Here is a 16,048-nt window from a genome sequence, read left to right as displayed (position 1 = left end):
TGCCAACACACAACTTCATTAAATAGGCAAATGCTCACCAGCTGGAGGCTCAGAGTGTCAACAGCAATTCACAAAAGTCTTTACTTCCAAATACATTTCACAGTTTGTTCAGTGTGCAGAATTGTTCCTTACTTATCTGATTTTTGGGTAGAGTATTATGGCTACAGTTTTGCTGTTAATGAATTAAACAAATAGCATGCCTCGACCAAAAAAAAAAATAAGCTCAAGATCTCTCCTGGACTTTCATGAGGATCCCAAAGAAGTGTTTTGTTTCCCTAATGATGCTGTTGTCTGCTAGTGTTGAATGTTTTTAACACAATAAATAGTTTATCTTCAATTTCTGTTATGCACCCGGTGTTAGGAGCGTAATACTATATGATAGCGTCTTGAGCTAAGGATCTGCATATTTTAGGATGATGGATTTCTCCCCTCCCTACTTCCCCTGTCCCAATGTGCAAATGTTTCCAGGAAAGCAGCAGAGCTGATTAAAATGAAAACAACAACTGATTTCAAGCCTGTTACACCTAATGAGAGATGATCATTTAAAGTCAAGGGTGAAAGAAGGGTATTAAAGCAAAAAGTACCGAACCATTCCAATCTGTCCTGTAGCATATTCAGTCTGGAAACTGAATTCCCCTTTCGCTGAGCCAATCCATTCGATATCTCCTGTGTGATCTCTGAATTGTCATGACTCTTGAATCTATGTGTTATATGGCCAGTAGCAGGAACTGTGGTAAAACCAAATGTTTCACGAGTTCCATTCTCAGTTTGGTTTCTAAAAGAAGCATGCTGTAGTTGTATCAAATGCTATAGCCAGACTCTTGCTGGGCCATTACTGGCCAAAGCTGATGCTTCTGTTTGCATAAGATGCATCCAGTCATCTGGTTCAGCACTCTCTTGTCATGGCACTAAAGTCTCCACTCCTTCGCTTCACTCCATATACAGAATGCAAAACGACCTCTTTGTCTTGTTTTCCTCTGTGCTAGGCAGACGTCTCTCCAGATTTTAATGCCACAAGTTCAGAGTCATCTATGTATTTTCCATTTAACTGTTCGTTGGTGGAATCGTGATGATACAGATAAACTGGGACCTCGCTGATAGATGTTGCTGTATAGGATGTAGAGCGCGTAGAGCAGTGCTCTCGTCGTCTTTGCCCCCATTGGGTCTTATACTGCATCCATTGTCTTTTTAGAGCACCCTGTACCTGTAAGGGGAACCACACAATTGGTTTATAGCTGTTATTAGTCAATGGAGCTTACTGGGATTTGAACTGGCACAGGCAGGCACGAGCTGGCCTCCTTCCTTTTCTTATTATGGTGAAAATTCCATTGTTCAACCCTAACACAATGCCATGGCTTTTAACCCAATGTTTATTTTCACCAAATGTTTACTTTAATCTCTTCTGCTCAGCCTCACTTTGAGGTTAGAACTGATTGAAAAATATTCAAGAACAATTTTATTCAGAGTGAAATGTCCTCAGAGCAGAGGGAAAGCATATAGTGCTTAAGTAAAACACAGGGGCTATGTCTACACTACAGCTATCTTTTAAAAGAAGGTCTTCCAGGAGATCTCTTCCGAAAAATCTTGTTTTGAAAGAGCACATCCACACATAAAAAGCGGATCAAAACATGAACCCTTTTTTTCCATAGAAAGCGTCCACACAGGCCCTGCTCTTTCGAAAGAATGGGCCAGGGATCGAAAATTCTGGTGCCATGAGGGCTTCTCTTTTGAAAAAAGGGCCCCCGGGGCATCTACTTACCTTTTTTCCGAAAGAATTTTTCAGAAAAAGGCACTCTTCTCAGCTGGTAGAGGAAGAGGGCTGCTGGAAACAGTGCTGTGTTCTTTTGATTTCAGATTGAAAGAGCGCATTTTGTGTGTAGACGCTTTGTGAGTCCTTTCAGAAAAGGCTTTTTTTTTTGAAAGAACATGCTAGTGTAAACGCAGCCAGGGGGCGTACACAGAGGACATTTCACCCTATCCAAATTAGCTATGATTAGTTAGGTAGTCCTTGGTGCCAGTCTCTGCCTGGCAGTGGGAAGTAGAGGAGGGAAAGAACTCTGTCCTCAGACAGTGGAAGTAAAACACGTTTCAGATTATAGCCATGCAGTGGAATACGAACCCTCCTTAACACCTTACTGGCCATTCTCAACCCTTCAGACCAGGCACGCAGGTGTGAAAGGAGTCCTCACCTGCTTGCTCCCCTACCCCCCGACAGCAGGTATGTGGAAAATAAAAGGGGAACAGATAAAGCCATAGGGCTGGGGTGGCTAGTAATTTATTGCAACAATGAGATGTAAATAACTGCCCTGGGAGCAAAGAGAAATCGAGACATACAGGTGTGTCCCTGAGTCACAGTGCTCAGGGATGGTACAGATCACATACCACCCTTGCCTGCAGGCTGTGTCTAAAGACACAGACTAGCCCAAAGCAGGATTGTACATTGACTCACGTGTTAATGTTTAGGTCCCACAGATATTTCTGGTAATGTCAGAATTCTAACACATTTCATTAAGTTCATAGACTACAACAGTCTCATCCACACACAAACAGCAGCAGCAGCCTCGGTGCCTCTCTGGTGGGTTGGAGGACAGTTACTGCCCCATCAGATAAGGGTGAGGATTCATTAGGCGTTGCTAAAACTTTGAGTTGCTCATTGAGTGAACAGTGGGTTATCACGTTTCAACTGCTTGAAACTTCGTCTTTTTAAGCCAAGAACCAAGCCGAGGAATCCTAAAAATCCTCCCTTGTGCAAGTAGTTGCACTGACTTCAACAGGCCTGGGCCCAGTGAGTAAGAAAGTATTACAGGACAGCGTCCTTCATACTTAACAAAAATGATAGCCTCATGTGACAAGGCGGTTGCCTCACACTGGCACATAAGAGTTACAATATAAAAAATATAAAAAAATCCAATGTGTCTGTGAAAGGCGGACATATAAAGAGTGGTAGTTTTTTAACGTGCTTTTACACAAATGCTAGGAGTCTGTCTAATAAGATGGGTGAACTGGAGTACCTCATATCAAAGGAGGAAGTTGACATAATAGGCATCCCAGAAACATGGTGGAATGAGGACAATCAGTGGGACACTATCATACCGGCATATAAATTATATCGGAAAAACAGAACAGGTCATGCGGGTGGCGGAGTGGTACTATATGAGAAGGATAATATAGAATCAAATGAAGCAAAAATCCTAAAGGAATCAAAATGTTCCATAGAATCATTATGGATAACATTTCATTCCTCTAATATGAATATGGCATTAGGAATATATTACCGACCACCTAACCAGGACAGTGATAGTGATGCTGAAATGTTAAGGGAGATTAGAGAGGCTATCAAAATAAAAAACACAGTAATAATAGGAGATTTCAATTATCCCCATATTGATTGGGTGCATGTCACCTCAGGACGGGATTCAGAGATTACATTTCTTGATGCCTTAAATGACTGCTTCTTGGAGCAGCTAGTACAGGAACCCACAAGGGGAGAGTCAATTCTTGATCTAGTCTTGACTGGAACGCAGGATCTGGTCCAAGAGGTAACTGTTACTGGACCGCATGGAAATTTTGACCACAATATAATAACTTTTAATATTCCTGTGTTGGGAAGAACACCGCAGCAGTCAAACACTCTGGCATTTAATTTCAAAAAGGGGAATTACACTAAAATGAGGAAGCTAGTTAAACAGAAACTAAAAGGTAGAGTAATTAAACTAAAATCCCTGGAAGCTGCATGGAAACTGTTTAAAGACACCATACTAGAGGCCCAACTTAAATGTATACCCCAAATAAAAAAACACAGTAAGAGACCTAACAAAGAACCACCATGGCTAAACAGCCATGTTAAAAAGGCAGTGAGAGAGAAAAGGGCAGCTTTTAAAAAGTGGAAGTCAAATCCTAGTGAGGAAAATAGAAAGGAACATAAACACTCCCAAATTAAGTGTCATAATGTAATAAGAAAAGCCAAAAAAGATTTTGAGGAACAGCTAGCCAAAAATTCAAAAAACGATAGTAAAATGTTTTTTAAATACATTAGAAGCAGGAAGCCCGCTAAAAAAGCAGTGGGGCCCTTGGACGATAAAGATATAAAAGGAGCGATCAAGGAAGACAGTGCCATTGCGGAGCGATTAAATGATTTCTTTGCTTCAGTCTTCACGGCTGAGGATGTTACAGAGGTTCCTAAATCTGAGCCAGCCTTTTTAGGCGACAAATCTGAGGAACTCACTCAGATTGAAGTGACATTAGAGGACGTTTTGGAGTTAATTGATAAGCTGAATAGTAACAAGTCTCCAGGACCAGACGGCATTCACCCAAGGGTTCTGAAAGAACTCAAATGTGAAATTGCGGAGTTATTAACAGTGGTTTGTAACCTATCCTTTAAATCCACTTTGGTACCAAATGACTGGAAGACGGCCAATATAACGCCAATATTTAAAAAAGGCTCTAGAGGAGACCCTGGCAATTATAGACCGATAAGTTTAACATCAGTACCAGGCAAATTAGTAGAAACACTAGTAAAGAATAAAATTGCAAGGCACGTAGAAGAGCACGAATTGTTGGGCAAAAGTCAGCATGGTTTCTGCAGAGGGAAGTCGTGTCTAACTAATCTATTAGAATTCTTTGAAGGGGTTAATAAACACGCGGACAAGGGGAACTCAGTGAACATAATATACCTAGATTTCCAGAAAGCCTTTGACACGGTCCCACACCAAAGGCTTTTATGTAAATTAGGTGGTCATGGGATAGGAGGAAAGATCCTTTCATGGATCGGGAATTGGTTAAAAGACAGAAAACAAAGGGTGGGAATAAATGGTAAATTTTCACAATGGAGGAGGGTAACTAGTGGTGTTCCCCAGGGGTCAGTCCTAGGACCGATCCTGTTCAACTTGTTCATCAATGATCTAGAAAATGAGGTAAGCAGTGAGGTGGCAAAGTTTGCAGATGACACCAAGTTGTTCAGGACAGTCAAAACCAAAAGGGATTGTGAAGAACTACAAAAAGATCTCAGCAAACTGAGTGATTGGGCAGCAAAATGGCAAATGAAATTTAATGTGGGTAAGTGTCAGGTAATGCATGTTGGAAAAAATAACCCAAATTACACGTACTACATGATGGGATCAAATTTAGCTACGACAGATCAGGAAAGGGATCTTGGAGTTATAGTGGATAGTTCTCTGAAGACATCCACGCAGTGTGCAGCGGCAGTTAGTAAAGCAAATAGGATGTTAGGAATTATTAAAAAAGGGATCGATAATAAGACAAAAGATATCATACTTCCCCTATATAAAACTATGGTACGCCCACATCTCGAGTACTGCGTGCAGATGTGGTCTCCTCACCTCAAAAAAGATATATTGGCATTAGAAAAGGTTCAGAAAAGGGCGACTAAGATGATTAGGGGCTTGGAACGGGTCCCATATGGGGAGAGGCTAGAGAGAGTGGGACTTTTCAGTTTGGAAAAGAGGCGATTGAGGGGCGATATGATAGAGGTATATAAAATCATGAATGGTGTGGAGAAAGTGAATATAGAAAAATTATTTACCTTTTCCCATAATACAAGAACTAGGGGACACCAAATGAAATTGATGGGTAGTAGGTTCAAAACTAATAAAAGGAAATTTTTCTTCACACAGCGCACAGTCAACCTGTGTAACTCCTTGCCCGAGGAGGCTGTGAAGGCCAGGACTCTATTAGGGTTTAAAAAAGAGCTTGATAAATTTTTGCAGGTTAGGTCCATAAATGGCTATTAGCCAGGGATAACGTATGGTGCCCTAGCCTTCAGAACAAGGGCAGGAGATGGATGGCAGGAGATAAATCACTTGATCACTGTCTTCTGTTCTCCTTCTCTGGGGTACCTGGCATTGGCCACCGTCGGCAGATGGGATGCTGGGCTGGATGGAGCTTTGGTCTGACCCAGTATGGCCATTCTTATGTTCTTATGTTCTTAATAAGGGCTGAGATTGGGAGCCAATCATGAGTGCGCTTGAGGCAGCCAATCAGGGTCTAGTAGGACCTTATAAGAAGGGCTCCTGGACAGGATGCACTCCCTTTTGCTCCAGCTCTGGAGGGAGAGGGATCTAACTGCTTGCCAGCAGGATACTTTGGTCAGAGAAGTGGTAGGGAAAGGTAGGGCAAACCAAGGGAGCTCCAGCCTGAATAAACTTCAGGCTGAGGCCCAGAAACCGAGGGCCCAAGGAGGTACTAGGGCTGCAGAGGAGCAGCCCGGGCAGATATTGGCAGAAGGTCCAAATCCTGTTGTCAATGACGAAGTGACCAGTTCAGACTGCAGTTTGCCCATGAGGAAAGGGGCTGGATGATGAACAGCCATGGGTGAGGCAAGTGGTGGCTTAGGGGTAATTGAGCTCCCTGGGAGGGGAGGATATCAGAGCATGGACACAGCCATAGGACAGTACCCAGGGGAAGGAGCATTTCAGTCTAGGAGGGACATGGAGCCTGGTATGCTGTGATAGAGAACAAGGGAAAAGATGGGTAACAGTGGGTGAGACCCTGGTCAGAGAAGGGCACTCTGGAGCTGGAGAGGAGCTAATTCCCAAAATGACCAGCAGGAGGTGCCATGGTGATATGTCCAAGCCTGTTACACCACATCATATCTTTCAGCTGTAGTCCAGTTCAAGACAATGCGGTTCCCATGGCTTTCAGCTGGAGAAGTACTGTATTGTTTTTATTGACTGTCTCATAACTCAAGAATGACAATGTATTTCTGCGAGAGGCCAAGCACAGAAAAGCCATAGGGTTAAAGAGAGAACCACTGTGCATCCTGACTTGTAAGGGGCATGACTAATGTTTATGATGGTAATGCCAAGAGAAACAAGCTGCATTAATGAGATTTCTGTAACATGCCATTGCAGAAATTTGATTAGTGAAAAGGAGTTCTGGTATCAGCTAATATGACAAGACATTGCTAATATAGTAGCAAAGCCTTAGTACAGAATTGCTGGTATTAACACCTCAGGTAAGTCCTGGGTTTATTTTGGCTACTTAGGCTACGTCTACACTGGCACAAAACTTCGAAATGGCCATGCAAATGGCCAAATCAAAGATTACTAATGAGGTGCTGAAATGCATATTCAGCACCTCATTAGCATGCCTCCGGCTGCAGCTCTTCGAAATTGCCGCTTTCTGCTCCGCACGGCTCGTCTGGACGGGGGTCCTTTTCAAAAGGACTCCACCAACTTCGAAATCCCCTTATTCCTATGAGCTGAGGATGCACTAGGGCAACCACAACGTAAGGACAAACATGGCTAAAAGAAGAGAGGCCTGATCATGAGGGCGATTGTATCTCCCTGTCCCAAATATGGGACAGGGAAATATGGTGGGGAGGGGTGGTGCCTCCTGGCTCCAACAAGTCCTGGGAAGCTGGGAAGGAGGCAGCAGCTGCTGACCCACCCTGGGAGCCTGGGGGAATGAGCAGCCACAGGTCTGGGAGCCCTGGGGAAGTGCAGCCGCCAGCACGCCCTCGGGAAGCAGTCAGGGCACATTTTTGGCATCCCAAATACAGGACTGGCTCACCCAGTATGGGATGGATGGTCACCCTACTGATCATGGTATGAAGAGTTATAAAATCTATTGTGAGTAGCTGCTCACTTTGGTCTCCCCAGGGGTGAAGCTTTGGTTGTCAGCAGTTTGGCAGAGTGCAGGCATTCTTCTCCTAATTCAGCCCAGGGTTAAAAGTGCCATGAATTAAAATGAATAGTCTACATGTAATACTGAGCACATGACTTTCAAGTGCATGTGTTTTTAATTCTCCACTGAACCATTGGTTTATGAGATTCTGCCGCATTTACAGATTGAAATAACTTGTATTTCTGAGCTAAGTCCAAGGAATAGGGAACTGATCTCAAATGATCACCTCCTCTTCTAATTAAAATTAGTCAGACACAAATTTGAAATGCGTTAGCCACATGAATGTGCTTTTGACCTCAATCTGGTAATAATCAAAGAGATTATCATCTGGGTGCTATCCATGTATTATAACACAATGGTACATGAACTAAACCAACATCAAAAATAAAGAGGAAGTTGAGTTTACTTTGTTCTTCAGCTCTTTAAAATGTTTTCTGTTCCCTGCCAGCCATTCACACCTCTTCAGAAAGAAAGTTATATGGTTATTTTTTTCAAACAGACTTTCCATTTTCTTGGCCAATCTAGTCAAGAAGTAACCTCAGACCAGGAAGTATGGTCTACTGAGCAAGCTAACACAGAAAGCTTATACCATATGTATAGTGTTGTTGTTGGAGAGTGATACCACAGTGCGGCTTGACATTGTCACTCACTTTCGACTGAGTTTCTGCAGTCAGGGCGGAGCCAACTCAAAAAACTGAGGAGAATCATGCCCATAATTTACACATTCCCGTTCTTCTCTTCCTATTAGTTATGACTTCAATTATATATCATGGCTTCTCATTCAATGTCTTGGCAGATAATGCTGTAGGTTTGGTTTTTATGGAGCAGAGGGAAATAATTCATAGGGAAGAAGAGGGTGTGGCTTGTAGCAAATACCAGTGTGAAATGCTGTGTAGGGCAAATAAGATTTGAGAGCATTGGTTCTGGATAAGCATCATCTGGTTCTGCCTTAAAGTGAAAATGATCCTGTAGTACAAAGTAAATCATTGAAGAATTCTGTTGCATTAATATTAGGTCCCTTTCTCTGTCATATAGATTGAACCTCTTTAGTATGGCACCTTTGGCACCTGACTGGTGCCGAATAAGAGAATTTGCCAAACCATGGGAAGTCAGTATTGTCTATCAGCATTACCAACACTTCCACTGTTTACCGGGCTCTTAAAAAACATTTAGGGATAAATTAGACCTAAATAACAGCACAGAGCACTGAGAGCCAGGACTGGTGGCTGTAAACAAACTTGACGGGACCACAAGAAACTTGGCCAAACTCATGTTACATGAACATCCGGCTAACTAAAATCATACCAGACCATGGATGTTGCCAGATGAGAGAGTGCTGGACTAGAGAGGTTTAAATTGTATGTTTTCCTAATGAAATATCATTCCGTGCCCTAGTGATATGGCAGTAGCTGTATGTGACTGGCTATGGTCTCTCACCCAGATGGAGGACCTGACTGTAGCTTTAATTTATGCCATGTATTTTTCCAAGCAGCAGCATGAACCCTAGTAGGAATTCTGGTTAATGCAGACAGAATTCTCCAGGAAGCTAAGAGGAAACACATGCTGGAATGACAACTGCACCATCCTCTGGGACAGGGTATCGGATGCTCCTTCCAATGCCAGGCCAACTGCAGAGACCGGTGCAGGGGGATCTCAGGCTGTCCCTTCTAATCCCTTTTTCTGAGGTGCCTAATGTGGTCAGTTATGCCCACCATGGTCAGTATCTCTCGTCTTTACCAAGATCATGGTCCTTGAACCCCTCTCTTGTGTGCTTTAAAGAATAATTGGAATTTGGAAGAAAGGGACAGAAAACAGAAAGAAGGTGAGGTGCAGATACCACCTCTTCCAGAACATGTCTGAAGACTGAAAAGGTCCTCTTACTGAATTTATGTGGAATGCTTTGGGCCCAAGGCCTCTGTACTGAGGCAAAACTCCCATTGAAATCGGTAAGAATTTTGACTGAGTAAGGACTGCAGCACTGGTCTCTGTGGAGACAGTGTCTCACTTCCAGGTGTTAAACCTATCATGCTACCCAATGAGTTTGTCTTTGGCACAGTTTGTAGAAAATCATCTTCATCCGCTGTCACTATAATAAGTTTACTGAGCGCTTTGACAGTTGTGTACAGAGATACTAATCCTCCCCGTGAAGCAGGGAACTAATTGTTATTATTCTAACTTCACAGATGGAAACTGAAGTACAGAAATGAGGTGATTTGCCAAACGCACAGGGATTTCTTAGTAAAGCAAGGATGAGGACTCTGTAGTTTCTGGTGCCTAGACTTGCACTCAGTCTATGGCTACTTCTACACTAGCCCCAAACTTCGAAATGGCCACGCAAAAGGCCGTTTTGAAGTTTACTAATGAAGCGCTGAAATGCATATTCAGCGCTTCATTAGCATGCGGGCGGCCGCGGCACTTCGAAATTGACGCGCCTCGCCGTCGCGCGGCTCGTCCCGACGGGGCTCCTTTTCGGAAGGACCCCGCCTGCTTCGAAGTCCCCTTAGTCCCATCAGCTGGGAATAAGGGGGACTTCGAAGTAGGCGGGGTCCTTCCGAAAAGGAGCCCCGTCGGGACGAGCCGCGCGACGGTGAGGCGCGTCAATTTCGAAGTGCCGCGGCCACCCGCATGCTAATGAAGCGCTGAATATGCATTTCAGCGCTTCATTAGTAAACTTCAAAACGGCCTTTTGCGTGGCCATTTCGAAGTTTGGGGCTAGTGTAGACATGGCCTATGAGATCACTGAAGGCTGGTAGTGAAGCTAGATTGGATGAGTGAAAAATCATGAACTCTCTTAAATTAGGTGCCCCTACTCTGATGTTCTTTTATGGGAACTGTATAAATTTACAGATCCAAAATGACCAATTACGGATGACATCCACCTGGGAGAAAAAAGCTCCTTGTGGAAGCTGCATTACAGCCTTTACCCCCAGAGATGGATTTCACCTTTCCAGAATCCTCTTTCGTACCCTACTTCACCCATGTTAGCTCAGTTACTTGTACTATACAACAGTAAGCGCATTTTATGCTACTTGGCTATCTACCAACAACTTCCTAATTTGTATATATGAACAGATAGCCTTGGGTGTCTAGGCTATAAAATATGCCCATAATTATTTTCAAATTACTGACAACTTGGGTTCATGAATTTTACAACTGCTGTATGCACACATTGTGTGAAACTACTAAATATTAACTTGCAGCTTTTTAAAGGTTCACTGATTGGCTGCTTGTGAAGGTAAATGTGAATGAGATGCTTTCATAGCACACCTCTTATTATTCATCCATTTCATCATGGATTCATTAGACCTATCCTACACTTCCGATCTAGACATACAATCAGGTATTTAGATACCCAAGTGAAAGAATGTACTTGCGATTATTTAGCAGAGCAACATCATAGATGTAAAATTAGAAGCCACTTTTCAACATCTGGCTCTCCAGCTTATTGAATTTTAGGCTTTATTTTAGTACAAATACATGCTTCTCTGATGTCCGGGTTTGCTAGATGTGCTATAGGAATGAATCTGCTTCCAATTTCTTTCCAAAATGGTAGAAGTGACTACTCAGTTACTAGGAGACAGTATGTGACTACTCTTCTGCTGACCAGGATACATATATCAGTAAGGGTATAGTAACAAGTGACCCAGTGAGTGTGTATTCAGACTGTTCAGTGTGTTCTCCGAAGCCCCAGCCCTGATTTGGATCTTCTGGCCAAGTGACAATAAGACAGAGGGGGAAGATTCTTAAAAAAGCTGAAGACTGACGAAGCAACTCTTCATTAATACTATAGTATGAAGCTGGGGATGTCAGGTTTGCAATCATCAAAGAAGACAGAGCTCTCTCTCCCTTGGGGAGCGCACTATGGATTACCACCAGCAGTTTAGTTTGGTTCTGGAAGAATGCATGAAGCATCACTCTTCTGCAGTGACTGAAATCTGAACCCCAGCAGGATCCAGATTTTACAAACAGTCATAACTGTGGGTTGAATGGGCCAACCTAGAATGCCAAAAGCAAACACTCAGTGAAAACTGTGATGAGCAGAATCTGAATTTGATGAAGATATGGCACAGTAATTGCCTTCCCTTAAATTAGCAATAGGGAAGCCAAAGGAAAACTTAAACATTTCCATAGAATGTAAGTATTTGGGAAGTGTGGCTTTTTTATCAAGACACTTTATTTTAACTATATTAATTTTACTGGATCTAAACTGCAAAGGAACTCTTGTAGACATTAATAGTGCCTACATTTCCAACTGCCTGTTGCGAATACTAAATTAAAAATGGGCAGGAGAAATAGAGTGACCTGAGAAAGCATTAAGAATTTTGATATGTGAAATGAATACAGTTTAATTACTTAATTTGAATGTATTAATTCTGATTCCTCATTTTATGTAAATATTGTATGAAACTAAGAAAATTGTGATGAATATTTCATACTTAGTAATGTTCCTGAAACTAGGCCTTTGATTGTCTGCTTAACATCACATTATGGGTAAATTAGTAAACCATAAATTTATCCATACTTGGTCAACTAATCTCTTTGCTAATTTACAAGTGGTGCTTTGCAATACATTTTATATGGCCACACTGTCATTTTTTCACAGGGACACACAGTACACAACTCGAATGTTATTTTTGGAAAGCAGGAAGAGGCTGAATGCCAGAGTTCCACTGTGTATAAATCATTAAATATGAATTGGCTCAGCGAGAGAATAACCCACTGGTCAGGGCAGTCACCTCAGAGGGAGCAGACACAGGTTACAGTCACCTTACTACAGTGACTCATTATTTGTACTGAGTGGAACAGCTTCAACAGGAAAAATTGAGAGAACTCTGCTCGAGCATCCACATGGTCCTGGTCATACGGATTCTCTCCTGAGGTGGGGAGCAGACCTCAATTCAAATTCCTCTTCTGTGTTAGGCAGAGGTGGAAATTGGATCTGGGTCTCCCACATCCAGGGTGAGTGCTCTAATCAGTGTTCTTAAAAGGCCAGGGTGGAGTCAGGCACCACCACCACCTCTGTCTGCTTGGTGTGTGCTGAGTCAGGTGCACCTACTGGATGGGCCCAGCAAGCAATATAGGCAAGGGAACACCTACGCTGAGCATCCTGCTGGGTCTTTGTTGTGAGATGGGCACCCCTGCATCTCAGCTGAGGTAGCTGTGTATGTGGTCACCGGCAGAAATGTAGGGATCGTGGATGAGAAACACCAAGGGACATAGGTGCTGTATTGCACTGCTGCACCTTACAGTTAAGCACGTACAAAATCACTGGACCAGTGCTGTGATCCACAAAGCCTCAGTTAAGTGCCTGGGCTCCCTCTAGAACCAGTGGGGAGAGAAAGGCACCTTAAATTCTGATCTACAAAGCCAGCACATGAGGTGGGGAGTTAACAAAGGTAGATGCTGACCAGGAGGGCATGTGTTAAGCCCTGCCCCTCTGACAGTGCTAGGTACTTAAGTCTGGGCACTGAGGAAGCACCAACTTCTCTCAGTGACCTATAAATGTGTGTGTGTTGGGGGGGTGGGGAGAGGATAGACAAGTGTCCACTCATCTGTGTTGCATTCAAAGACCAAAACAAAATAGCTGCATGTATGTAAGACCTTCTTTGTAATCGTTTACCTAGCAGATAGCATACTCTGAAGAGGTGGGAAATCCCACTCACAGGAGAAGGGATCTGAACAGGGATTGGCAACTTCGCAGCCGAGTGCTCTAACCACAGATCTATGAGACCTTGTGGTGTGAGACTCTCTTTGCCTTTCCTATTGAAGTTGTTTCACTTTATTTAAATAATTGTATAGTTCAATATGAATGAGGCCAGTGAAGAATCAGCAGGGCTATATAGCCCAGTGATTTGGGCATCTACCCAAGAAATAGCCAATACCAGATAAAATCCCTTCTGCCCCCATCCCTTCTCCCCAGGAAGACAGGAGATTCTTACTGGGGGACTATCATATTGCGGGTTACTGTCTTAGCTGCTAGCTTAAAAGTTATAAGTGAAGTCTTCCTCCTTGCGCTAACTCTGGCTGTTTTCTCAGAATTTACCTGAGGGACAAGCTCTGAGCATGCCTACTGGCTTGGTTCCCCACATGCGAGTTTGTTGGATTAATGGCTATCTTCCCTGGTTTATGAATCATTTTGATGTTTAGGTAAGTAGAGTGAGGGAGCTGTATGCATGCTCAAAGGCAGAAATATAGGTGCTTAGAGAATTTTTACTGCAAATCTTAGGCACTGAGTGAATGTAAATGCACACAGGGTTAAGCATCGGGCAAGTGGGAGTTTTGTGCATCACAGTGGTACCTAAGAACAAAACCGAGGCAGCAAAACACCTTTGTGGATCACACCCTTAGTGAGGCTGGGTGCATACTATGTTAGGTGTGGCTGAGCAGGGAGTTTGAGGATCTCAGTGTTGCCTAATTATGGCGCTAGGCACCTGAATCTTTTGATGCATCTAACCCTTAGTCCATTTCAATTCTATGTTTTGATTTTGGAACTCCATCAAAAATTTATATTGGGAAAAATTTAGTGCACTTAACCCTGCTTCAGTGACTAAATGACCTGGACTTACTGACCTCTTGAGGTTCCATTGAGCCCTATATTACTATGGTTCAGACAGTACTAAATTCGAGCACAGAGTTATTCCCACAGTTATTTTCACCCGCAGTTGGAGGCCTGGTTAAAAGCTCAGAAGATACTGTGTAATTAATCCCATTGATTATCCAGTAAATTATGATCAACGTTACAACACCAGCCATATTAGTCCTTAATGTACCTTCAGATGTATTTAGCTTTACAGGTTAATAAAGTGAGTCTTGATTTTTGTTGAAGGGCGTTACGTACCCATTTCCCTTTTGCACAATGTTAAAAAACAACCTCAAAGTGCACCCCATTTTTGTAAGAAACACCTTGTTTTAATTTCAACCAAGTTTCATAATAGTGTTCCCAACATGTTTCAAAAGTATTTTTTGCTAGTCTGCCTTTCAAAAAATGGCTTGTTGTAGATAGTAAAGAAGCTCTTGATGTGCCTTACCAAGCTATGTTTTTTAAAATGTCATTATAAGAGTGGAGTAGTCCTAAAAGCAGCAGTGGATATACAGCATATTGATCCTGTTGTATGTGAGTGGCAGAGAGCTTTCAGTCAATCGTTTTTATTTATCAATTACCACTTATAAACCATAAACTTTAACAGAGGCCAACGCTGATCCTTGAGTGAATAAAATGGCACTCCAAAATGACACAGAACTGATTTTCTGAATACATGAGGCTCAGAGTTTGTATGGCTCAGTGTAATTAGATAAACAACTTAACTTTTAAGTCTGGGGTGGTTGGACTGAGACATGTTACTGTGGTTCTCCACAACAGCATTTCTCTGGGAACTGAATCACATTGCACAGGATAACAGCTGTGATTAAAAATCACTTCTAGGGCTTACGATTATAGATAGGAATAAAAAGCTCTGAGAAATATGCATGACTTCCTTTCATTTCAACAGGTTGTCGACAATGGCCCCTAATGATCAAAATTCACATATTAGCTCCATTGACTATTTCACTTCTGATTATTTTAGCCAATCATCTAGCTATTCTGGATTGGGAGCAGAACTGGAGAATGCAAAGGAGGCTGCTGTAGAGGGCAACCACTTTTTTTTTATTTCCTCTGACTTAAATTGAGAGAAATTAGAGAGTGAGAACCTCATCTTCTATATCTCATTTTCCACCATCTGCTCTGCAAAGGTCCTAACTATGGCACATTTCAGCAATGCTGCAAGGAAAACTAGCGTTTCTACAATACAATGAAAATGCACATAAAATACACAGTTCGGGGTCTCCAGTTATGCTAACTGTGAACATTAGTCCAACTACTTTAAAAGGCTCAATTTTGCTCAGTGCAGTTGATGAATTTCACATGCTTACCTCTCCATTGAAGAAGCAGAATATAGTTGCAACAAGTAATCCCTAAGGAGGACAAAAGCGTAGGTTAGAATATTTTAATTTTTTTGCTTTTCTTTTTGCTAATTTAAAGCTGAGAGTCATCAGATGAAGGCATAATGCTCCTCTCTCACCTTTACAACCTCAAACAAACATCATCTATAATTTACCGTCTGGCATTACAGTAGCCCATTGATTTTTGTCTTTCCACTTTTTTTTTACCAGTTCCTGGGTTGTCATAGTCTGCTGCCATTACCAGCCATTCCAGTTTGCCTTTAAGGATTACAGTTGCTGCCTGTCTGGGAGTGCTAGCAAGGACGGTTAAAAGGCCATATCCTATTCCAAGGCAAGGAGGGTAGGCCTAGGGGCAGTGCAGCTCATTGGTACAGGTTTTTGAGAAAGAAAGGGTGGTGGTAGAGTGTCCTAGATGTTACTACACTTCCTTCAGAGTTGGGATGTAAGAGGACTTGCACAGGGG

The 16,048-nt window shown here is 42.6% G+C and overlaps 1 protein-coding gene across 1 annotated transcript in view; it reads right to left on the bottom strand.

Annotated features, from left to right (window-relative positions):
- Nucleotides 1-471: 471 nt before the first annotated feature.
- The window catches only part of CALCR (calcitonin receptor), a 268,591-nt gene continuing 253,014 nt past the window's right edge, over nucleotides 472-16,048 (bottom strand). The window contains exons 12-13 of the mRNA XM_074986222.1: nucleotides 15,556-15,597; nucleotides 472-1,204 (exon numbers count right to left, since the gene is read on the bottom strand). Coding sequence (XP_074842323.1) covers nucleotides 983-1,204; nucleotides 15,556-15,597 — 264 coding nt within the window. The 3' untranslated portion in view covers nucleotides 472-982. The remainder of the gene's footprint in view (nucleotides 1,205-15,555; nucleotides 15,598-16,048) is intronic.

Source organism: Carettochelys insculpta, chromosome 2 (genome assembly GCF_033958435.1).
Source record: "Carettochelys insculpta isolate YL-2023 chromosome 2, ASM3395843v1, whole genome shotgun sequence".
Taxonomy (NCBI): domain Eukaryota; kingdom Metazoa; phylum Chordata; order Testudines; family Carettochelyidae; genus Carettochelys; species Carettochelys insculpta.
This window is presented reverse-complemented; position numbering and strand designations above follow the sequence as displayed.